Source organism: Strix uralensis, chromosome 4 (genome assembly GCF_047716275.1).
Source record: "Strix uralensis isolate ZFMK-TIS-50842 chromosome 4, bStrUra1, whole genome shotgun sequence".
Lineage (NCBI taxonomy): Eukaryota > Metazoa > Chordata > Aves > Strigiformes > Strigidae > Strix > Strix uralensis.
Window position 1 is genome coordinate 78,973,776 of NC_133975.1, and position 26,374 is coordinate 79,000,149.

Consider the following 26,374-nt stretch of genomic DNA (forward strand, 5'->3'; position numbering starts at 1 on the left):
AATATACATTTTCCAGGGGGAACCTGCCTTATATTGTAGCATTCAAAGATGGATCTCTATTCTCTAGATAAAAATGATCCTTTTAAAAAGTCTGTATCTTGTGTTTTCCATTCATTTAGAAGATTTAAAGGGGACTTGCAAAAGCTACTTGCGAAATTTCAGCAACTTCCTGCTTTGAATGCTCTTAATAAATGAGCTGAGAGCCACTCAGAACTCTATTGCAACATTATACGTACTTATTTTTTCCACGCCTAGGTCCTACATGTACTTTCCTGATCCAGATTCTGTGCTTCTGTTCTGAGTAATGTTCCAGCAGGCAGGATGCTGAGGATGGGGCGGCCAACACATAACTCTGCTGGAGCATGGAGCAGGCTGGAGAGTCAAGTAAGTGCCACTTAAACAACACGACATTTTAGGAAATTTCAGCAAAGCTTTAAATGTTATTTTACAGCCCAACAAGAAAAATAGGTAATACCACAAATTTAAGGCTTGGAAACATTTTCTGTATTTTAGATGAGATCACTAGTACCCTATAATTTTCTGCTTTTGTTTTTCTACTCCTTGTCTTTCACTTGTACCAGAATTACATAGTAAATAGGTCTGGATTTTTTCACATTTGTGTTTTTCACAGTTTATTTGTGGCACAGTAGTTCTAGGAGACTTTCTTGCTTGGACTTAATGCCTACGTCTAGCTGACCTTCCGCAACATGCGAGGCCATAACCCCTGACCCTCAAGGGTGTTTAATACAGGAAGGAAATCATTGCAAGTGTCCAGCATCTCTAGGACTCTTCAGAGCTCCCCAACACGCTTTCTAGATGATTCTGTACCAGTTGCATTTCCAGTACGCAGCATGGCCCCGTGACCTCATTATAACCAGAAGCCATTAGCATATGGCACTCATTACCCCCCAGGCTTGCACACAGCCCTGCACTGGCAGCCTGAGGTGGGATTCTCCCACTTGCAAACATTTGATTGTCCCATGGCAACAAACAGAGTAGAGAGCTGCCTGCATGGTACCTTGTCATGGGGGAAAAAACAGAGTGCCCTAGCTGTGGGACCTCACCCATGCAAGGCAGGCACCGTGCCTATAACTCTGCCGCCATGGTGCCTTCAGCACACCTCCACAGCCCTATCCCACCCGGCCTTCCCTGCCAACATGCTGCACTGTGGATGGATAAGTCCCTGTGCAAAGCCAGTCTGCCTAAATATGCAGGTAGGGGGAAACAGACAAACAGAAATTGAATGGTCTCCATGCTAGTTGTGGCAGTGAAATTCTTGCTTAGGATGTGGTGGATTTTTTTTACAATGAAGTTTGATCAAAGCTTCTTTAGCTTCTTCAGTTCTAAACTATAGCTCATCTTTTCTGCTGGCTTACCACATGCTTTTCTGCAGAAGTCATAGAAATGATCAGTCAGCTCAAAACTGAGTTAATCACTGATTACTCAACAGCTTCCTATGACTTCATAGAGAAGAGAAGGCTCCAGGGAGACCTTATAGCATCCTTCCAGTACTTAGAGGGGGCTACAGGAAAGACGGGGAGGGACTCTTGATCAGGGAGTGTAGGGATAGGACAAGGAGTAACGATTTTAAACTGAAAGAGGGCAGATTTACATTAGATGTAAGGAAGAAATTCTTTCCTGTGAGGGTGGTGAGACACTGGCACAGGTTGCCCAGAGAAGCTGTGGCTGCCTCCTCTCTGGAAGGGTTCAAGGCCAGGTTGGACGGGGCTTTGAGCAACCTGGTCTAGTGGAAGGTGTCCGTGCCCATGGCAGGGGGTTGGAACTAGATGATCTTCAAGGTCCCTTCCAACCCAAACCATTCTGTGGTTCTATGAGTGCCAGAGTGATTTACATCAGAATCTTAGCTTTTATTAAAAGCAGGAAAAATATAACCCTCCTGATTATGAAGAAAAATTTGGAACTCAAACCCCACCAATTTAGCCTATGGAAAGTTGGGAGGATTAGAGCAGACAGCAGCAGTTTATGGGACAAGTGAAGAATATACCATAGCTAAGTCACACACCCAAATCTCTCTCATGTATTGAGAGAGTCACTCGCAATAAAGTTTGTTTCTTGTTTTTATCTAATTCCTTGCCATTCTGCTGTTTGTATTCTGTTGGGAGACTGGGGTAAAAGAGAAAAGATCATTCTTAGGAGATCATAGTATCTTCCACTTGTTGGCTGGGTTCAGGTGTCTGACAGTACTGTCATCTAGACTACTGCATGGACCTACTTGTCACAGGCCTTTCAAAATTGGACCTCCTTATAGTGCTCCCACTTCTACACCCTCTTCTTTTTGGTCTACACTTCTATCATCTCCTGCACCATATTCCATCTCTCCGCACCAGACTGCAACTCCCTAAGCCTTTGTCCCTACCTTTTCAGTCTCTAGCTCATGTTCTCATATAAAAAAGCAGGTCCTGGCACTTCTCAGATGGTGCTGAAGATATGATGTATGATAATGACAGAGCAGGTCATAAGCCACTGTCTTGAGCAGGTACAAGTTACTGCATGCTAGTTCTTCCACAATGTTTGCCTGTAGCACATGTGAGTAAAGTTAAGGTTATTTACTCTTCTAGGCCTGTAAAAAAGTCAAATGCATCAGAAGCAAATAAGTTTCCATTTATGCTGAGCATTTCAAATACAAATATAGTCAGTGTTGTTCTGAGTGTAGTATTTCCCCTACTGCTCTTAAAGAATATAAAAAGCCATTACTCATGCAGCAAGATTCAGACAGAGGATTGTGTGACTATCCCAGCAAGCAAGCTTATTTTGCCCTTTGGTCATAGTCATGTTGCCTCTGTTATAACTTACCTATTTAATCTCCTTCATCCTTCATGATAACTTAAAAGAAGTCTCATGTCTTCTGGAAGTGATTCTGTTTGCTTCCAAAGCCAGTGAACATTTTAAAATACAACTGTACCACTACCCCTTGTGCAAGTTTAATCATCTGGCATTTATGCTGTTACTTTATCATCTCTTAGATTAATCATTTTATGCTATTTCTCATATTTATACACAGTGAATGATGTAGCTATGAAGGTACAGACAAAAAGACAACATCCTTCCCAACAGGGCTTAGTATCTCAGAACAGATGTAACATATAGTCATTAACATCTATGTTGTGCCTGTTAAAATAAAAAAAAAAAGTGCAAATAAGTTGAAAATAGTAAATCATTGTAGAATAGTCTACTATGAGGAAACAAGCTGAGCAGATTCCATCCATTGAGAATATATTATTGTGCACTCTGTAATAGTTTTGTAAAGATTTTTTCCTTTAAATTTTTAGTGTCCGATAAAGATTTGAATTGGGTGATGCATTTGTAGTTGAGCTATCTTCTCATGTATTTTTAACAGAGAATATTTATATAAAATACTCTCAAAAACTACTGCACAAAAGCTAAGAATATTGTGATAATGTCTCAGAAAAGTTTCCAGAGATCAGCTCAAAGAGGTATCACTCACTGCAGAACAGACAGGTAGTTACAGTGCTACCAGAAATTTAGGAACCAAGGTTCCCAGTCTGTTTTCCAGGAATCAGATCAGCCTTCCACTACCAAAATTACTTTGAGTAACTGAATCTCTGTCTGTCAATCACTTTGTTATGAGTTATCTCTATACGCTAGAAGAGAAGATGACATTAACAGAAAGTTAGAATTGAGTATCTGGTCCTTGGGAACTTGACGGGGAAGCGGTCCAAGAAGATACTGATCTACAGGCTCACAAATAATTACTTATCCTTAGTGTACCCGAGGGTGAGTCTGCATGCACCGAACTAGCTTCTGTCTAGTGCTAGCCTGTGGGCTGTGTGATGCTCTTAAGTGGTGTTCTAGAAGGTTGTTGTTAAGAAGGTTGCTGAATAAGAGTTTATTCCTGACATTAATCTTTAATATAGACAGTTTTATTAACATAAACATGAGAACAAACTAAATAAAGGGGGGAAATGTACATTTCACCCATTGTCTTGCTCCACTGATTCTAACAGCTACTAGTAAAAGCAGAATTTTTTGTTCTCTTAAAAGTTCCTACAATAGTTTACCATATGATTTTAAATTAGAAGTTTAGATTAAACTACATATTAGCTGATTCATTATTCCTAATGTAAGGTTCTCCAGCTGAATTTGAAAGTTCAAAGGCTGTGATTAGAGGATTCCCTCCCTCGCTTACAGCTGGGGACCTGTGGAAAATTTTATATTTTTTAATTTTCTATGTCTTTCAGAGAAAAGGAAGTGGTTTAATCATTTCTCTAAAATGTATTGTGAGGTACGTTTGCAGAGTTACACTGCATTTACTTTATCTTCATGTTTTCCCCACTTTATCTTCATATTTTATTTGCATTTTAATTATACCAAAATTTGCTTTTAAAAAGATCACAGAAATGCCACCATATTCATTCACTCACTCATGAAAATGACATAAATCAGCCCCGATCTTGGTTGTTAATTTCTTTTCTTTTCTCTGAACAGTGTTAAAATGCCTGTTCCTTATTCAGTTGAGTCAATGAAACTCTGTGACAGTTTAAAGTAAATGTTAGGCCTATTTATCTACTGAAGGAATAAAACTCACTGCACACAACCCTTGACTTCTGGTGTTCAGGTTATGCAGTTCTGTGAAAGACAACACAATGCCATTGAGAGCGCAGCCTTTGCAATTTCTGTTATTCTCTCCTGTCTCCCTTTCCATTATCAATACATTAAGTCCTTTTTTTTTTTTTTTTTTTTTTTTTTTTTAACACAATCAACATTAGGTCTATAGCTGGAACACAATTTCAATGCTTTTATTAGCTAATCTGGACTCATGTTTGGATGAAGTTTCATATGCAGTATTTTGTTACACCTTTGTAATCATCTAGCCAGTTGTAAACTATATTTATTCTACTGTGCTGTAAGCCTACCAAGGTTGCTGGGCAAATGACAGCCTCCAAAAAAGCTCCAGGCATATTCACTCCCCCTATTTCCCCTCAAAGTTATTTTTAAGACAAACACCAATCATATAACTCTTCAGTATAAGAGTTAAAATTTATCAAAGTCCTAAAAAGAAAGAAATGAGAGGTGCGCATGGAAATTAGGGTGCAACTTCAGTGGGCATTTCTATGAATCACTACATAACAAGTTTTTAATTATATCAACTTGGAAAGTGAGATAGTTAGACTGCAACAGGTGGACATGCTCACTATGTGAGAAACTTCCAAGAAAAGCAAAAGCAATCCAGGGGAGTGTTGCTCTATTTCCTTTCTGGAAAATGTTGCCTGTTGGAGACATGCCTCTAAGTTACAGCTCTCCTTCAGTATTAGGGTAGGCTGCAGACTTGTTCTGTCCTTGCTCCAACATCTCCAGTCACTCAGCCAACTCAACAGCTTAAGCCTGAATCAAGCCTTTTTTACAAAGTTGAATGAAGATGTGTTCTCTCTCCGAGCTTTCCAGATGGTGGCAGGAAACAAAGGGGAAAAACTATGGAACAGACATTCCAAACCTGATGAAAATACAACTTTCATCATTGTTGCCAAGGAGAAATTGATGTGATATTAATACATTCTGTTCCCTAGTTCCTAAGTGAGGTTAACAAACAGTCTCTTCCACAGAGAGGACCATTTGCCATTTCAGAAGAACAGACAAATCTCTACACAAAGATTAATATTCCTTTTCTTACCTGCTTTGCTCACCATCAATGCCTGTAGAGTAAGATCAATTCAATTATTGTATCCTGAAGAGGGATCAGACAATAGAAAGAAGAGGGAAGCCTCTATAAAAAAAGGGAGAGAAGGCATAGAAAAATGTCAGAAGACAGTACTGGGAAGCACAGGAACATCCAGAAACAGCTGCTGGAGTAACTGCAGAAATGGTTGGTCCTGCTGGAGAATATTCTAATTTAAACTCCAGTTCAGAAAAGCCCTACATCCTAAAATTAATGACATGCTGAGAACAATCATGTGCTTCTCCTGCACTCAGGCTGCAAGATGATGAATCACTGACAACCCCACCTCTTTTCCTGCTACTTGCCTTTCTGTGCATACGACAAGGACAGCAGGCGGAAATACTATGTTTATCATAGCAGAGACTAACACAAACCTATGGCCTCAGTACTTGCAGGCATGCCCACTACATCTGCATTGTTGCATTCAGTGAAGTTAAATATTTATTCTTACAGGCTGAAGTTCATGGTGTAAGGTTTGCATTGTTGGTGGGTTTTTTTCTGATAAAAACATTTATATTTGACAAAGGCTTAATGCAGCATCATGTGCTGAAATGTTTTTTTTTAAAGGAACAGCTGTATAAAATCCTTCAGTTTCTAGCTTCCTTGCAGGCTACCTTGATGCTGCAGGAGGGATTAGATTGCATGAACAACAAAAGTATTGGCAGTTCTGCTTTCCAGCCACTGCGAAAGCGCCCTCCCTCGTTTTTGCTGGTATTGTGTCAAATAGGGAAAGTTTTACAGGCACTTGAGGCATTCGCTGTCTAATGTTACTAATTAGCCTCATCATTAAGCATCGCAAACTCCCTTTCGACCTCCCAGCAGAAAACCTTTTGGTCATTCTAAAACTTCTTGAGATCCTCCCTTCTATCTATTTTGTCTGGTGACTGAATCAAGGGGCAGGGTAGTGGAGTGTAGTAAATGCCTGAGCCTTGCAATATTATGCAGATGGACTGTGAGACCTGAAGGGCTGTGCAGACAGGAGTCCTAACGGTCTTGATGTAGCTTGGCAATTCAAACTGTACAAATCCATCTGTCATCCATGCATTGCAAAATTTTGTAAGCCAAGATTTCAGTATCCACTTAACTGATGTAATCTACTCATCTACAGCCTTGGCGTTTGATTTATCCTCATCAAAGTGAGGAGCTAAGGATTAGTAGTAAACTATGCCCTGAAGTGGAATTATCTCCTTGGTATACCATTTTAACTTCTAGATTGTCTCTGAGTGGATTTTTACGATGATAAACTTCATTTCCATGCCATGTAGTCATTTCTCTATCATATCACTATCCAGCACAGCCTTGTTGTGAATCACCATTCCTTCCCAGCATTCACGGGTAGTTTCTTGAGCCAAGAAATAATGCTCTCCTGAATGAAGTTCCTTCAGGAAAAGTTTATTCACAGCTTTTTTTTCTGGAAGAAAGAGAGGAAAATGTCAGCATGGCAACTTACTTTCAAATGAAAGCAGCTTCAAGTGGAAGTGTATTAGCACATCTTTTTTTGAAGAACACAAAGTTCCCTCCCTAAATACAATCTAGAAGTTTCACTTCAGCTCAGAACAGGTGATTATCTCACTTCCCTCCTTTTGTAGGGAACATGGAATTTTGTTGGATTGACTACAATCACAAAACCCCAGTGGTTTCTAACAGATATCCTATGGGGGGCTGGGGTGTGGGGAGGGATGAAAAGACCTCACATGGCCATTTGTATGTACTGATTTAAAGAAAACCAGCTATTTGAAATAACAGTTATTTCAAATGAATTCTGTTAGTTATAAAAAAATAAATACAGATATATATTAAAAAAACATTTGCCATGCAGATATTAACAGTCAGTTCTCTTGTCTACGCTATCAGTCAATTTTCAACTAAACACATAAAGCACAGGCTGCTATAAAAGTAATTGCTTCTACTGCAGCGTAACACAATGCACCAGACCATTAATGTCTCATGATACTCTTTGCAAAAGTAGAATTGGTAGCCTTTATGTCCTGGCTAAATTCTTTTGTGAGTATTTTCCCCTCTCTCTTGAATCCCAGGTATGTGTTTCTTCATGTCCTTGTCACAAACTTTTCAGCAAAGACAGAGAACCTTGATTTATATGCTTTGTATACTTTTGTGTCCTTAATTGCTCTGATATTTTGCTTATTTAACCAGTTGTTTGTGTTCCCCAGAAATAGCTAGCTACATAAAAATAGATGACTCCTGTGACTTCCAACTTCCTACAGAAACTATCTGGATAACTACATGGTTTTACTTTTTAAATTTTTTTTTTACTAACATGTCCAGACAAACACAATATTATTTAATGGACTATGGCTTTGAGCCTGCAGTTATGCTCATTTTGTTTCATACAAAACAGATATTTCTCACCTCATTATCCTGCTCCACATAGCTAAGAGAATTGCCCCCTTGTCCTGCTCTCTTGCTTCTATTCAGAATTCAGAATGCTGAAAGGTTGTGCCATAATTTGGTTGATTTTAGACTTTCCCAGCATATTTTGGTGGATTTAGTCCCTCCAAGATACAACTTTCTGTGTTATTAAAGAGGTCTGATTTTAAAGTTCTTTGTAATAAATAATGTAAATTTAATTTTGCATCATGATACTAATGCAGAGGAGAGATGACCAAATAATATGTCAAAATTAAGATCCTGAATCATGTTAATAATCCACAATACTTCTTATCTCATCTGCTATTGATTTGCAGATAAATTTGTCAATGTAATTTGAGAGGTATGCTATGGCATTTTAGACTTAAGTAATTTCTTCCTGTCTTTATTTGCCTTTCAGTAGAATGTGCCTTTCACTTCACTTAATATCATTACTTAATTAATTAGAAATAATTTGTGCTTTCTCTTCACAGCTACCATCTTTTTTTTCAAACTTAAAGATCTGGGATGTGATTTTTTTCCCATTGCAGATATCCCATGACTCTTTTTCTCAGCTTTCAATATTACGTCCCCTCCTTAGAATATTCACCAGGTAATCCTACCACACAGGATAGCCTGTTTGTCAGCCTCAAATCCTAGATCTCATATCAGCAAATACTACATTATCTTCCTCATATTTAGTGAGCCTCAAAGATGTTTTTTCCTCTGCTCTGCTCTTCAGATCCTACTCACACTGCCACTGGGGACCATAAAGCAAAGTAACCAACAGGGTCTGGAAATTACAGATGTCTGCAGCAATGGCAGACAAGGAAAGAAGCAGGAGAAAAGAGTACATTCTCTGGGTTGTAAAAGTTTGAGTTTGGCCATTTTATCTACCAGTCTTTAACAAACAAACAAAGAAAAAATCCTTATAGTGCCAAATAAATTAGGACAAAATTTTTGTTTAGTCAGCAGAAAATGATTCAAGCAGTAGCAAGGTCAGGTATAGTCCAAATCCAGTGGTATCTTTTACTTACCCATTCTGCCCAGCAGCTCTCCTTTCAGAGGTTCTTATGAATATACTGGCAACAGTTAAATGTCCTTGAAAGTTTTTCATCTCTTTTTCATATCTTTTTTTCATTTTTAAGAAGCAAGAGTCCACATGCTGTTACCACAAGAGATTAAACTGTGATACGCAGTTGTCATATATGTTATGAGACAAATAACTCCCTAAGAATATTGAAAAATCTTCTCTAGGAGTGTTAGGTACTAGGCAAAGATCTCTTAAAAAAACAACCAAACAAAAAGAGATTGGCATTTGGTTTTGTCTTGGAATTAGGATTTGTTCTCCCAGAAGCCTCTTCTAGACTGTGACACTAGTACTCTGATACTGCACAATAAACCAATGCAGTGTCTCAAGACCACGGAAACCTGGCCCAGGTGTCACTGAGATTTAACTGCAAAGTATTTGGTTTAGTAGCCAATCCCTCAAGAGCAACTCCACTGTATGAACAGAGAAGAGAAACTAATGTAATTTCTAAGGAGCAGGATGCTTGTTCACCTGAAAATCCACACTGGCATTCAGGAGAATTCAGGTCACTTTCTGAAATCTCCACAAATTCTATGTGTAACCAGGGACCATTAAAGCAATATTATTGTGTGTCCATTCTCCAGCAATAAAAATGACATAACTCCTTCCTTTTTGCATTTTGTCTGACTTGAGGTGTTTTGTAATCTCTTTTGGAAAACATTACCCTTAATTACAGGTTTACATAGTTTAGAGTATAGCACACTATGTTCTGTCTATGCAGATATTTTCAGTTGCTACCATTAGACAAAAAGAGTATAGCATTCACATAAAGAATGAGTTCTCAAGAAATGTCAGTCTTTCAAAAATGCAGGTGATATCTCCACTTATATTTTTTTCTAAAAAATTAGTTAAAATAGAGGCAAATACAATCAGTTTGTTTCAGCAAAGTTATTATCTTTTTCTGATAGTAATCATGCTGATATTCAAGTAACTAGTAGCATATAAAATTACTGAAATTAATTCCAGTTATTCACTCCACCTTAAAAAAGATAAAAATCAGACACACAGAGTTGGCTGTGTATTAGTGAAACTTTGTTAGCGGAATTTTAACCACAATTTGGAAATTACTCAGTAAGTATCCTTTAACTGAGCTTATCCTCTTACTGAATGTTAATCAATATCCTTTGCAATTGTAAAACAAATGAATGTGAATATGCTATGAATTGAGAAATTCACACCATTAGGAGATAATTACAACTAAAGTAAACAAACAGAGTTTTGGCAAAACTGCTGAAGCTTCCTGGTATTTTTTTTTCTATTGATTTCAACCTCCTGTGCTTGGCTTTTCTCACTTCTGCTTAACTCCTGAAGACCCATGGAGGACAATTAAAAGCAGGTAGGAAATTTAGAAAAATGTACATTTGTCACATTGCATGAGAGATGGTTAGGAGGAATGGGCAAAATATCTTTTTTTCCAAAGACCTTCAAAACCATTCAAATACTACTGAGATTCTGATAAACACTAAACTGTTACCAGGTCAGAATATGACTATTGAAGAAAATTTATACCAGACCCAAAACATTGCTAGAAACATCTAAATAGATCTCACAGGTCTATAAAAACTTCAAGGCTTTAGATTATTAAAAGCATGCATTAAGATATTCTAATTTGATTGGTGCATGAATCAAAGTGGTTGGTTCTATTTCTGTTAAATTACATAGTTAAAATGTTATTGCATTCACCCTTTCTAAAAATAGAACTCAAATACACAAGAGTTAACAATACCATATGGAAAGAGTCTATTTCAGAGTAAGAGACAGGTACCTTTATGACGACTCTGTGTAGGTTAACTTTGAGATTAAAAAAAAAAGACTTTAGTGAGTCAGTCCAGCATTAATTTTCTGTAAAAGTTGAAATGAAAGCTTATCACAGAAAACACACTTACTTAATTTGTATGGTAAAACTTGAAGAAAATACAGTGAAGATATTAGATTTGGACTGATTTGGGGAAACATTTTAAGTGACAACTTTATCTCAGGAATACCCCCACCCTTTCGTAAAGGCTGGAATTTTTCAACATAAAGTTTTTCAGGATGTGATGAAGCATTTGAGGGTCTAGTACTCCTGAATTATGAGAGAGATGTGACAAGTATCTGCCCTCACAATCCTGATTTATGAGGGGGATTGGCTTATTCCTCTAGCCAGAAACATAATGTATGCTAATGTGTTGGAGGAAGAGGGATGTGCAAGCTGCAGCTGACGAAGACTGGAGGGAGAAAGAGGAAAACTGAAGAGTGTTCCCCATAGCGAGCTCTGTATAAGAAGATGCCTCAGAGCTCAGCTGTGGAACAAAGCACTTTGGGTCTGGATAGGCATTTGTTATTTTTGAAGGAAAACATAGGTCAAGTTACTGTATTTACATGATTTTTGTCTCAGTTTCAAGTGAAGGACTCTTGAAACATCTATGTTGTCTCTGTAAGTTATTTTGACGTAATTTAGTATAGAATACTGCTGATTGCCAGCTTGAGGATGAAGGGGACCTTCTAGAGGTTTTGTTCAGCACCATGACTTCAGTAGTGCTGGGAAATATGAAAACAGCACCAGGAGCTAGAAAGTGATCTTCATAGGCTGAACTTACCCAGTGTTCTGGTGTGAATGTGATTTTTACCACATCCATTCTGTAACTGAATGGATGACTACCTTGATTAGTCAAAAATGTTTGGGGAATATAAACCAGTTGGGTCATCACTACAGACATTGATTTTATACGCATTCCTTGGCTGATGCTATCATTTCTCCCTGTAGGAGCCAGTAGTTTAAAATCAATTAGTTGCTTTCATTTCCTTACCAGGTAGAAGCAAGGAGTTGGGAGCTAGAGAGAATATAGGGAAACCCTAGTGAAGAGCTATGATGCACTGGCACTGAATTCCCCACGGGCATAAATCCAGTTGAAAATTCTGTTATGGATACATGGTGTTACCATTTTCATTCTCTCTAGCTGATCAGAACACAAAGTGTAGCTCTCCTTTCTAATGTTCAAATTTATCTTGGGCTTTGAGAAAACAATCTTCAGCAGCTGGATACCTATAATTCAGGCAGCTTTACTGGCTTTCCTACTCTTTTTCTTCTGTTATTCCATACTCAAAACCACGTGACTTGTGCATTGTACTCAAAAAACCCTATGCTACTAACATTTGTTATCTTGGTTAGGGGTTATCTAACAGTCCCTGAAAGTGTTATAAATGTACGGTGATACAACAGAAATGTCCAGAGTGTGTAAACTAATACATTCACTCTTCAGGTATCTATGGGACTTTTGTTTCCAAGGGAATCTTTGTGAAACTTTTCTCATGTTCTACTTTTGAAACAATTCCTTCTTTTTTCTGTCTTCCTTTTTTTTTTTTTTTTAAAAGAACAAACCCCCCACTCATCTCCTGCTCTCATGTAACTGAAAATATCTCTCAGATTCATAAGATTTTATGGATGCCTGTAGATTATTTTGCATAATTTAAATGACACATGAATATTTCAGGTCTCATTTTAAACTGTGTGCAATTTCAAGATACAATAGGTCATAGAGAGGACAAAGTAGTTTTCTAGTAGTTTTCATCCAGCTAAAGATGAATGATGACAATAATGCAAATTTATGTGCTGTGCATATGTGACAGTTTTTAACAAGAAACTAATAGATCATTTGACTACCACTCTGAGTAAGATACAGCATTGAAAGTGAACTGATGTATAAATATTGAGAAGGCCAACTCAAGTCCTGTATTAAATTTAGTAAAAGTGACTTTTCAACAATAAGGTAACCCAACAAAATGGAGGGCTAGTAGTGATCCTCTATGCTTTCTAGGATCTGAAGGTTTTGCCAGTACCTTTCCTAACAGCTCAGTCCTCAATGCCATATCGAAAGTATGGTAGCATCCAAGAAGTAGGACAGACTGATTTATCTCAAAGCAATCCAAGACACCTGTTTTGTGCTGACTTAAATATCAACAAACAAAATACCATTCATTTAAATAATGGATCTTTATTTTGATTTCTGATTATACTTCTATTATTTTCTAAAGAAATGATAATTTTCTCTAGTTCACATAACCACTAATTTTTTTTCCAAATGAAAGAAACCTTTAAACGTACTACACAGTATTTCTAACCAGAAAAAAAAGATGTGCCATATTTCTTAAGTAATTTTGTAAGTTATACGCTCAGATTCTTAACTGTTACCGTGCTTTTATCCTATAAGATTGTGAATTATTACTTTTTTGCTTGCTAGTTTGTTTTGTAATTCGCTTACAACTTTTGTCAGTCTTCTTTCCAAAAAAATGGGAATGGAAGTAACATACTCAAAGAATATTTGAATCTTGCCTTGTATGTGTTAAATATGAGTAGTCAAACCATTTCTGATATAGAAGAAAAAAGGAACATTCTCAGACTAACAGGTTATTCTTTTTGCTCAATGCCCCTCAGATTTTCTGAAGGATAGGGAAGCACCTTTGGAAAAAAGTGTTAGGAATTTGAGTAGTATAAATGCCTCACTCTTACTGACACTAATAGAATAAACTGATATTTATCATTCCTTCAACTGACCACAAACTTGGGTCTATGGGATGCAACTTTGTTATGTGCTCTGAAGAATTCTATACATGCCTGCTTTGGTGCCAAAAGTAATCTTGAAAGTATGGTACATTGTCCCAGGAATTTTGAATTAGTAAATGATAGCCCTTCCATGTATTTTTTTTATTCCTAGTTTGTAACTAAGAGAGAAGAAAGTTTGTTTTCTCTTTTTCAAATACTTTGCTCAGTTCTGAAATAGCTATTCCAAATGATGAAAATGTTCTCACAGTGGTGAACTGAAACAAAAATAAACAGATCAAAACCACAAAGAAATTGAATACTTGGTTTTTGGAAAAAGGAAATACCAGCATTTATTCCATTGTAATGTCTGAAAATAATATATATGCTTACTCAAGGTACTGACATTGTGACTTTTAGAAAACTCAAGCTGACCTAAAAAATGAAATATACGTTCCCTTAGGTTACACATGCTTGCAAAAGCAGTACTCTAGAAAATTACATTATGAAGAGGTGTCATTAATGTAACATTTTGAATTTTTAAATTACTTACCATATTTTGAGTTTAGAACTTAACATTACCTGTCAAAATTTGAAATGTAAGATGAAAAAAATATTTATGTAGAAGAATCTGCTACATAAAATTATTAAAAAAATCAATTAAAAAGCAAATATTTATTTATATTGATAAAAATGGGAAAAAAAGAGAAGTTATAAACTTGAAAACATTAGCCCCAGATCTGACAAACCTTATATGTGCTCTCCTTTGCTGGAGACTGGAGGCCATAGCAGGGAAGTATCAGTATACGCATTCCTTGACATCCAGAACTGGCTGCGGTTGGAGACATCAGGTCTAGAGGACTTTTGCACACAGTCAGCTCTGCTATTCCTGAATTTGATGTGCTTCTCTAATTCATATCAGAGACATGTACTTAATTTTTAACCTGTAAGGACTAGAACCCTTTCTCATCTGCTTGTTGCAACTGACCCATAAGGTATGTACCACCTGGAGACCAGCAGGGGCTAAAGAATAGTCATTATGTGTGACATCTTACAACAGTATTTTCTGCAGGCTTTTGAGTGTACAGAAGCTGTGTAAAGAAGCGTTAATGTAAAACAGGTTTTCAACAAGAAGATTCCTGCATGGCTACTCTGACGAAAAACTGATTGCCTATACAGGTCTAAGACACAGATCAGCAATGTCAGTCAGGATCTGAAAGCAAAAGGTAGAAAACCCACTGGGAAAAGAGCAGACACAGCAACTTGCAGGCTCAATATCCCAGTATAAAACAAATAATAGTATTAAATCTGGCCTAATCAATTTGCAAGACTTTCTTAGATGGCATGCAGTAGGAATGGATAATTCGCTTTGGAAAAATCAAACAGATGCAAAATTTTGAAAAAAAAATAAGAAGGAAGTTTTGTTTTCTGGGACTGAAATGGTGCTGGACCTGTTCTTGCAGAAGTGTTGAAAACTTCTAGGTGTGTGTTCTCAGGAGGAGGAGTCTAGTTCAGTAGTTCAGAAGTTCAACTTCTGAAGAAGAGAGTTAGACTAAAAATCAGTGAGCTCAGTTAGAAATGTTCCTGATTTTACGGAAGGAAAGTGTAAAATTCTTCAGCATACACATTTCAGTCACACTCTGCTATGCTGATTATCCAGTTTGCATGTCTTATGCAAAGAGCACTAGGAACATTGGTGAAAGAGCCTATTGTGCTATCTTGATCCTTAGAATAAATGTTTGCATTGATGACAACTCCAGTTTTGGTTTGGGAGTTGCTGTAATCTTTGAAAGCAGCAACAGTGTGCCCGTGTGTTCATTCTGACCTGATACAGGTGTAACACAACCTCATTTTGTTCTAATTTTGTTCCCATGTGAAAACAGGCACCCAATACTATCAGTTAAGTTTAAAAAAAAAAAAAAAAATCAAAGAGGAATGTTTATGTGGACAGAGTCAGCTGTTTGCTTGGCCTCTTGAGGTCCCACACTGAAATTCCCAGAGACTAATTATTTCCCGAACTGAAATTCCCAGAGATTTATTATTACTATCATGAGTCATAGAGAATGCAATCATAAGACTTCAGTATAAAGCTAAGTCTTAAGGTCTTCAAACATTTAGTCAGGGAAGTTTCAGAAACCAGGTGGCAGCTTGGGACTCATCTGTGATAATTCGGTGAATTTTCCTAACTGCTTTCATTTCAGTTGCTTTCTGCCGTGTATCTCTATGCGCAGTATGCATGATGCCTATTTTGGCTTTAAGACCAGAAGGTGCCAGGCTGTATGTGAACGGCCATATTTTTAGCAACTTCTAAATCTGATTCTAGCTTTACCAACCATGTGGACCTTACATGGCAATTGGGTGAATATCTGACAAAACCAACCTTTGTTAGCTGTTCTTAGGAAGACAACAAAGTAAATCAGTCTGAAATGTTGTGCTTCCATTCGGGACAAATAGGTGTCTTCCTTTGGTGGCAAGCAAGCAGTGAGCAGTCCCAGTGGGAGAGTAAAGAAAAGCCTATATAAGACAGCAGGGGTATATTGTCTTCAGCAAACTGAGTATTGTTCAGGCAAGCAGTATGACACACAGTTATTAATATGTTTGGTAATTTTTTTTTAATTTTTATTTTTTATAAAGAGAGACTATGATTGTGAGGGAGATCAAACACTGTATCAGCCCTTGCCTAGAATGACATAGACCTAATTTCTAGCTCTACCATTCAAAAGTGATGAAAAAACTTCCTTGAAAAAAGACTATAAGGAAATATTATCTTTAGCTTATCCACCTCTTATGCCTTCCAACAGGGTGGATGTGGCACATTTGCTAAACTGGCTACCTACAGCTGAATCAGGTATTTATTTCAGTGGGAATTGCTGAAAGCAGTCCATTTTGAAAATGAGACTATTTTTTTTTAATTGATTGATGTTGATGTGAAGATGTGCACTTTCCAATTTGTAAGAAGTATTAATTTTTCTAGCAGACTACATTATCTCTCAAAATGTTTCTTTTACTTAGCAAGACTAATCATAATTATGTAAATATATATACATATATATTAATAGAATTGATTGACTTCTCACAATGTGGCCATGGGTTAAACTTACAATGTGTATTTCATCTCTTACAGTTTATCTTGTATCTTGTATGAACGTATCGGAAATATTTATTATCACATGATTACTGTCAACAAAGTGAGTTGCTTTGGGCTTAACATCTTGTATGTTAAATCAATGAAGTAAGTAATCCCAGAGTGCAGACCTGTAATTTTATGCATTTTATGCTCCTTTTCAATATTGTTCCACAGAACTTTATAATACAAAGGCACCCAGGGATTTATTTGTTTTTTGCAGTATTGACAATTATTTTATGTACAACTGCTTTTAACATCCCTCTGAAGCACTTTTTTCAATCTTTTTAAAAACACTTTTGTCTAAATGAATGTACTAGCTAGTAGACTCATCCTACCCTGTCTGAGAGAAAATTTGAAGTTTTCTGGCTGAGCACTGTTAAAAGCTATGACTACCATTTATTCTTTTTTAAGAGCTACAATACAGAAAGCAGCTTAATATAATTTAGTATTGCTTCAGCTCTCATTAGTTTGCACACACACAACCTCTTCCATTCCTCTACACGTTCTGGGTTTGGCTGCCAAGAAACGAAGGAAAACCCACACAAGTTGAAGAAACCTCAAATAATGTTAACTACTGTATTGCACTCACCACCTACATACATATAAAAAAGTGGTTCAGTGTGCAATCTCATAATTTGTTACATTCCACAAAAATACATAAAAAATTTACATGAAAGGGGGAGGCTTCTATAGCACACACTAGAGCTTTTCCAATAATCAATTTTCCTCTATCCTAAGGCAAGAAACTAAGGATGATTGTTCCGTTGCTGTAAGTCTTACTACAATGTTATTTATAGATTTAGAGTAATATAAAGCAGAAATAATTTCCTTTTCAAATTTGTTTGCCTTTCCTATGCACAAATCTATATTAGAGATATTTTGTTCTTTCCTCGAATCCTGATATTGGTTTTTTTTTGCCTATTGAGCTATTTACAATATTTCTTTTGGAAGTTTGTGAGCTGCTTTGCTCAGCTGTTCAATAAATCTATTTTTCACAGGTTAACATTTTGGTCAAATTCTCAACAACTTTGGAAATGGAAATAACTTCATTGGTTTCAGTAAAGCTATGGCAATTGACACACATCAGACTTCATTCTGCACTTTAAAGAAGAATAAATGCACAAGAAAAAGTAGAGTATTTCAAACTACATCCTGACTGTTTGCTTCAGAATCCAGTAAATTCCAGTAAAAGTACTGCTGTAAGAGAGGGTCATAGATTATAATTTTATTTTTTTCAAAAAGCTCTGAACGTACTGCCTTACTTTACCATTTTGAGAACTGCATTTGCTATTTTTAGTCTTCTATCTATCACAAGTGTGTTACAGACCTCTGTTATCATGTGATAGTATTCACAGACTCTGAGCTGAGTATTTTGGTAAGACTGAGATATTATTTGTCCAGCAGTTGCTCCTGTAATAACTATCTCAAGGTCTCAGGATTTCCAACTTTTATGCATCGGTACCACATCCTTTATATTTTTTACTGTTTAAGTTTCTGTGTTTGGCACTGTGTTTTAGATCTTAATAGCCTACCCCTAAATGTACAAAAATTTTATCCCTAATTGTTGGATATTTGTTGCCATGGCATAAAAATATCACAAATAATATTTACAGGGAGTGCCTAACAGCATATATAGATCAGGACACTTGCTAAACAAACTTCAGTGCTGACTAGTTCTGGTTCTTTTTTTTGTGTTTAATTTGTCCTTTACATTTCGAATCTCCTGTGATTCAACTGCTTACTAATCTGGGAGAGTATAGTCTGAAAGGCCTTTTCACTAATTATTTCATATTGCATCCGAAAGGGGGTCGTTTAGGGATAAAGAGTCAAATCTAACCATCTGTGCCCTATGGAGTTTTTTTACTGTGTACTTCCTCTTTACTTTACTAACTATGCCTTTAACTCATTAATTTTGCCACTACCAAAACTTGGGACTTCTCTATTTATTGATCAGTGTTTGTCAAGCAAATGTCTAGCATTAATGTCATATATGCTTGCATCAGGACAACATTCAGTTGGTCTTTCATAATTTAATAAGTGATTGATACCTTGAAAGGACTGACATTACATGGAAGGATGTTAAAAGAAAAAAGCATGTATTCGCTTTCTTTTCTGGCTGGATCTTGCCAGCTGGCAAAAAATGCCTAAGAGAGATCCTGAACTGACAGACAAGGGGTAAGTCTAACCTATGGAGTAAGCAACGTTTGATGTCCTGATCTCTCACTCATGTAAATAGGGACATGGCACCCCTATTATAGCAGAGCTGTTAATGGAAGAGGCCTGTGGTCATGGAGTATGCATTGTTTGAGACTGTGACTGACAAATCAGAGAAGGCAGACAGACCAAAAGGAAAGCTCTTAATTTATAATATTCATACTTATATTCAACTAGTAGTATTTATCCCTAAACACTACAGCACTTCTGTTGGGTTTCATTACTAGTGTGACTGGAGGGTTCTTCGGAAAGGTACAAAATCATTCTTTGCACCAAGGACAAACTTCCTCTCAGGCCTATAGCCAAGTATAAGACACATCTTTATAAGGCAATGGTATGAGCCCCAGGCCTCAAGCATGTTTTGCAAAAGAAGGTCAGAGGAAATATTTAACTTCTTACATTTCAAATTCTGATGTTTAAGGTATTGAGTGGAATAGCAATGACTCTGTGACCTTTTGGCAAAGTTTTCAAACAGGCATTGCAAACTTTACTTTCTGGCATAAATGCCAATTAGCAAGAGCATATAGGAGAAGAAAGTCCTACTGGATGACTGTCAAAAGCAAATCAACAAACATTTAAGCAAACTAAGAACACATAAATGCATAGGTGATTAAACTGAATGAGTTTTCTGCCACACTGATTACTGAGAATACTCTTTTGAAGGTCAACACTACTCACATACAGGCAGAATAAGTTAGGTAGGATAGTACTCCACAGGAGAGGTACCACTACACAATAAAAACAAGGAAAGCTATAGTTCTTGGGAGGAAGGGCGTGAAAGGGAAGTAATCAAATAGGAGTAATATTTAAAGAATGACAAATTTTAAAATGACAGCTGCAAAAATGCTGTAGCCTGCCTAACTCTAGCTATATACAGAACTTCTAAGAAAGCACTTTGGCTTTGTGAAAGGCTTGAAGACATAATAATCTAAGGCAAGTGTTGGCTCTCATCCAGCCAAGCATTCAAGCATGTGATTCAGTAATTCCACTGACTTTCTGGATCAGTAAGTACAAGCTAGACAGAAACGTGGAAAGCTCGCTCTTTGCCCTCAAACCTTGAGGAGGAGAGCTGATGGTAACACCTGGTGGAGCTTGAGGGCTGATTTCCTAGGCTTCTATGCAAAGATGGGTAGGAAGGGAGAAGAAGAACCAAAATGGCTGTGGAATCATAATGGATTCAGGCACCATGACAGCAAAGAAGCAACTTTTTAACAGTTGCTGCATCAAACGGTCTTCAGAACAGAACTTACCAGAGCTGTAAAATATGTTTCTTCAATAGATGGGACTAGTCTGTAGAAACGGGGAAAGGATTTAAGGCCCTGGTACCAGATCCTGTCATAGGAAAATATTACTTTAAATTGATATTGATAACACACAAATTAAATTACTCTCAAGGTGTGTTTAGAGGGCTGTACCTATAGGTAGCATCTGCTACAGAGTTTCTTATTGTCTCAGGGTACATTAATGTGGTTCTGTTTTTATCTCTGAATTCTATCCCATCAGAATAAATACATTCTGACACTAATTCATATTCAGGGGGTTTGTTTATTTGTTTCCCTTTGGTTGCTTCCTTTAAACTGTCTAGAGGAACTTAGGAATGAAAGAGCAGAGAGATCTTTCAGTATTCCAACATTTACTCCATAGCAGGCACTAAGAACATGTCTTTTCTCTAAAACTTATTCATGATCCATGAAAATTTGATTTAAAAATTACTTATTTAAGGGCTCAATACTGAAACATCTATCTAGTTCAGAAGCATTGCTTTCTTTATGGACTCTATTCCTTTTTTAGTCACTTCCATTAGTTTATGAAATCTTTACTCTTTATTGTTTCTCTCCTGAAAAATTATTTTTTTTAAAAAAAGGTTATTTTTTACAACACAAGAATGCAAATGGGAAAAACATCTGATTTTCTTCCAAATCTAGATTGTGACATAAAAAATGCTCAGTATGCTGAGCATAGAGAGGGGACTGAAGTATTATGCACAATATGCAACCTTAAATAGATGCAGCACTCTAGTTATGCAGCTACTTGGCACTTTGTCCTCTTGAAAGGGATTGCCCTAGCCCAAGAGGACAGAACAATTAATTAGTGGAGCCAACAAACAGAGAACAGCAGAACAAGAGCCACAGGATGAGATTTTGTTGGGGGAGGAGGCAGAGTTCTCTAAAGGAGGCTATGATTATTGTGGCAAAGGAGACACTGAAGGAGAATAATTGTGGAAGCAATGCAAATGAATGGGTGTAGAGCTCAGCTCTGTACGATGTAGACAGTACTTGAATATGGATCTAAAAAAACCATTCTTTATGCCTGAGATGTTGCTCAATAAAACATCCAAGGACTAGAGAAAGTGGATGGTACAATTTTAGAGGGAAATTTGCAGCAGTAACAGAGAAAAGAAGAGAGGATTTACAGCCCTGTCTTGGTTTCGGCTGGGATAGAGTTAATTTTCTTGAGCTGGGAGAGAGCATAGCCAGAGCACCCGACCCAAATTTCAGCCAAGATAGAGTTAAATTTCCTTGAGCTGGGAGGGAGCACAGATGGAGTGCCAGGCCCAGATTGGCCATTGAAGTATTCCATATCATGTGACGTTATGCTCAGTATATAAAGGAAGCGGGTTCTCTCTCACTTCTAGTTGGCATGGCAGGATCACTGCTGGGGGTGGGTTGCATGTGGTGAGCAAGTGCGTTGTGCATTACCCGTTTGTACTTCCTACTATAATAATAATAATTATTATTATTGTTTTGTTATCATCACTAAAGTGTTTTTTTTATTTCAACCTATGAGTTGTTCCTTTTTTGTCCCTTCCCTATTTTTCTGGGCGGGGGAAAAGGTGAGCAACCAGCTGTGTGGTGACTGGCTGCTGGCAAAGTTCAAACCATGACAGTCCTTTTGGCACCCGACGTGGGGCTCAAGGGTTGAGATAATGACACATCGCATCATAATGCTGGTTGCTTGGCTCCTTAAGATTTTATCATCTCATTTGCTGTATGTAGTCCACATGCTGCTGCTTACCACCTGTGAGAGTTAGATTAAGATTTTGTTTTTGCTGTACTATATAATGCTGATTCATAGCGATGAAGTTGTCGGTCCTGGGGCTATTTATAATTATGTTTGAGAATTTGGGGAATTTTGAATATCCTTGGAATGCTCACATTAACACGATCGTCTTACTGCTGGGAGCCAGTGTGTTCCTGCATATGTTTCAGGCTTTGTTTGGGTTAAGCAACTATTTAAGAGTATCACCTGGAGATCTACCCTAAGGTTGGAGAATTATGGGTGGCTGGGGGTGTGGGATAGCATGGGCAAGTACCTAGAACAGTGGGCACCTCTGGTGTATTGGAACTTCACTCCCAAACAGGTGCAGAATCCTGAAGAGCTAGTAAAATATTTCGAAAAAATATGTTGTTACCTGTGTAATTCCAGAGAGGCACAGCTCACTGCAACATGATGGAGCCTGGCACTTAAACACTATTCAGTACCCTCAAAGGGAAGAAAAGGGCTCTGGATCTGGTAACAAAATGACAGACATTGCAGCCACTCCAAAGCCCGCAACAGAAACTGCAGCCACCTCAACCCCACAACAAGCGCTGCAGCCACTCCAACTCTGGCAACAGGTATTGCAGCTAATCCGACCCTGACAACAGGTGCTGCAGCTGAACCTGAGGACCACCCTGTGACAATCAGTTGCTCCCATACTTAAGAAGAAATATACAAGAAAATCCCCTTTTAGTGTAAAGGGTGATGATGAACCAGGGCCATCACAAGAACAAGAGGAGGAGGCAGACCCAGTGGTAGTCACCTGATTCTTATCCCTGAGTGAGTTGTGAGACATACAAAAGGATTCAGCTGCCATCCAGGTGAGCACCTTATTAGCTGGCTGCTCCAATGGTGGGATAGCAGGGCCAGTAGTGTGGAATTAGAGGGTAGGGAGGCCAGGCAGCTGGGACCCCTGTCTAGGGAAGAGGGCATTGACAGAGCAATTGGAAAAAAAGACACAAAATCTCAGTCTCTGGAGGTGACTCCTGTCAAGCATGAGGGAGGGGTATCCCTTCAAGGAAGATGTTATGTGTCATCCAAGTAAGTGGACCACTATGGAGAGAGGTATCCAATACTTGAGAGAACTAGCCATGCGGGAGATGGTTTACTATGACCCAGATAATGAGCAGCCACCCACAGATCCAGATGAAGTCCAATGCACCTGGACCATTTGGCGGAAATTTGTATGGAGAACACCATCACCATATGCCAATGTATTAACTGGAGGGACGAAGAGGGACCAACAGTGTATGAATTGTCTCGCCAACTACGACAATATGAAGAAAGTCTTTCTTCCTCCCTCGTTGTGGCTGTGGAGAAACTATCTCAAGAATTCCAGCAATTTAAAGATGATATGTCCTGCTCCCCACCTGCATGGACAAGGATCCCAGCTATTAGGAGCAAGTGTTTCTCTACTCGAGAGAAATCGTTTAGATCACAGGGGAAGCTGTTTCATCGCCTGCCTGACCATGGAGAAGACGTGAGGAAATGGGATGGAAAAGCTACCTACCTCCTAGAAGAGTGGGTATGTGAGTTGGAAGGAAGAACAACTACAAAACGGGGTTCTTTCAGGAGAAATGCGGCTCCAGTTTCCAGTAATCAGTTGCACAAACAGAGCAGAAAGGTCGAGTTTGCTCACGATCCTATGAGAAGAACTTCTGATTTGTATTCACAAGAAGTGAGTGACCAAGATGAGACTGAAACCCGTGCATGCCACACTAACCCATTCATCAACAGCGAGTATTATGACTGACATTAGAGGGGCCCTGCCTCCAGCCAGGTGGAGGACAGGGACAATCAAGTTTATTGGACTGTGTGGATTCGATGGCCTGGCATGTCTGACCCCCAGCAGTATAAGGCTCTAGAGGACACTGGTGCTCAATGCACCCTAATGCTGTCAAATTATAAAGGGGTAGAATCCGTTTGTATTTCAGGAGTGACAGGGGGGTCTCAACAGCTGACTGTGTTGGAGGTTGAGGTGAGCCTAACTGGAAACGAGTGGGAAAAGCACACCCTTGTGACTGGCCCGGAAGATCCAAGCATTCTTGATATACATTACCTCAGGAGAGGGTATTTTAAGGACCCAAAAGGGTATCGGTGGGCTTTTGGTATAGCTGCCTTGAAAACAGAGGAAATTAAACAGCTGTCTGCATTGTCTGGTCTCTCAGAGGATCCTTCTATTGTGGGATTAATGAGGGTTGAAGAACAACGGGTGCCAACTGCCACTACAACAGTGCACCAACGGCAATATCGCACCAATCAAGATGCTGTAATCCCTATCCATAAACTGATTTGTCAACTAGAGAGCCAAAAGGTCATCAGCAAGATGACTCCCCCTTTAACAGCCCCATATGACCAGTGTGAAAATCTAATAGAGACTGGAGATTGACAGTGGACTATCGTGGCCTGAATGAAGTCACGCCACTGCTGAGTGCTGCCATGCCAGACATGTTAGAATGCCAATATGAACTAGAGTCAAAGGCAGCCAAGTGGTATGCCATGATTGATACTGCATTTTTCTCTCTCACTTCTGGTTGGTATGGCGGTATCTTTGTTCTGGCAGGATTGCTGTCGGGGGCAGGCTTCATGTCAGTTGGTGGGTGTTGAGCAATCGCATTATGCATTACCCATTTGGATTTCCTATTACTATTGTTTTGTTACCATCACTAAACTATTTTTTTTATTTCAACCTATGTTTGGAGAGACAAAAGGTTTTCAACCCTAATTTTCCAGGCAGGGGAAAAGGTGAGCAACTGGCTGCATGGTGACTGGCTGCCAGCCAAGTTCAAACCACAACAAGCCCTTTGTTGCACAAGAAGTCAAAGTGTTGAGGACACATAGCTGTAGAACAAGGCACAAGTGGAGACCAACTAAAATAGGATAAATAATATGCAAGAATATGTCTATTACACTAGAGAATGAAGATGAGAAATGGGCAGAAACAAAACATTGCATGGCAACAAATAAGAGAAGGGCAACACATCACACACACAGAAAAGAGAGGGAAACCAAGAAGCCAAGGATGAACAAAAATGGAATACAGGTTGTTACAAGAGAGAACAGTCTGAGGAGGACAATTCGCTTATAGGAGTAAGGAATGGAAGGACTTGTGACACCTGTCAGCACCACTGAGACTAGCCATAAACCTCAGAGGCAAAGGGAGAAAGGACTGATCAAGAAAAAAGCTGTGTGCTAGAGATCAAGAAGTTAGGGGAAGATTGGGAGTAACCAAAAATTAAGCAGGTTAGACTTCAGGTTTTTGGTTTTTTTGGGGGGGACTGAAGGGTCTTTTTGTTAATAGCAACAGATTCCAGGATTTTGAAAGAACTGGACTTAAACTTCTGGCAGGGGAACATATTGAAGTATGAGCCACTAGTGTGATACAGTCATGAAGAAGACACTGGCACTAGCCAGTTCCCTGTTTCTCATGGAAGGTGAAAATATAGGCAACAGTTTCTTAAATCCTTCATGAGATGTCAGTATGTTGTGTGCTTCTGGTCACTTGTTTTCAAGAACAATGAAGCACATGAGGATTGCTAGGAAGATCACAGAAATGGACACAAGTGTCTTCAAGAGATTGCACTGTATAGTTGTAGTGGGTTGACCCCAGCTGGCAACCAAGCTGCCACCCAGTAGCTTGCTCACTCTCTGCCCGTCCAGACAGGAGGGAGAACTGGAAGCGTAAAAGTGAGAAAAACTCAAGGATTGTGATAAAGACAGTTTAATAAGTAAAGGAAAAAAAGGAAAAAACACAAGCAATGCAAAAGTAATTACTCACCACTTTCCACAAGCAGACCGATGCCCAATCAGTCTCAGATCAATAGTTACCTTTGAAAAACTGCACCCCTCCCCTGACTTTTAAAGCTGAATGTGATGGTATGTGGTATGATATATCTCTTTGCTCAGTTTGGGTCAGCTGTCCTGGCCATGTTGCCTCTCCTTTTGTGCTCCCCCAGCCTACTCGCTGGGGGTGGTAGGGGAGAGCAGAATCAGCAAAAGAGAAGGCCTTGCAAGCACTGTTTAGCAATAGCTAAAACAGTGGTGAGTTATCAACACTATTTTGGTCACAAATCTAAAACATAGCACCATACCAGCTACTCTGAAGAAAATTAACTCCATCCCAACCAGACCTAGTACAATAGTCTAGCAAAATGGAGGCTGACAAAAGACCTCTGTTTATTCACTTATCAAAGAGGGATCCCAATGAAGGAAAGAGCTGTTTTAGACTGAAGAACAATATTGAAAGCATATACACACATAGACAAGAGGTGGTCAAGGACTTGTGTGTTCAAGATCTAAATGCTCCAACTAAGCATAAAAATA

The 26,374-nt window shown here is 38.5% G+C and overlaps 1 protein-coding gene across 5 annotated transcripts in view; it reads left to right on the forward strand.

Annotated features, from left to right (window-relative positions):
* The first annotated feature begins 255 nt into the window (after positions 1-255).
* IL15 (interleukin 15) overlaps positions 256-26,374 on the forward strand; it is a 43,100-nt gene continuing 16,981 nt past the window's right edge. For all 5 annotated transcript variants that reach the window (XM_074867379.1, XM_074867384.1, XM_074867380.1 and 2 more), the window contains exon 1: positions 256-384. In XM_074867379.1, coding sequence (XP_074723480.1) covers positions 322-384 — 63 coding nt within the window. In that variant the 5' untranslated portion in view covers positions 256-321. The remainder of the gene's footprint in view (positions 385-26,374) is intronic.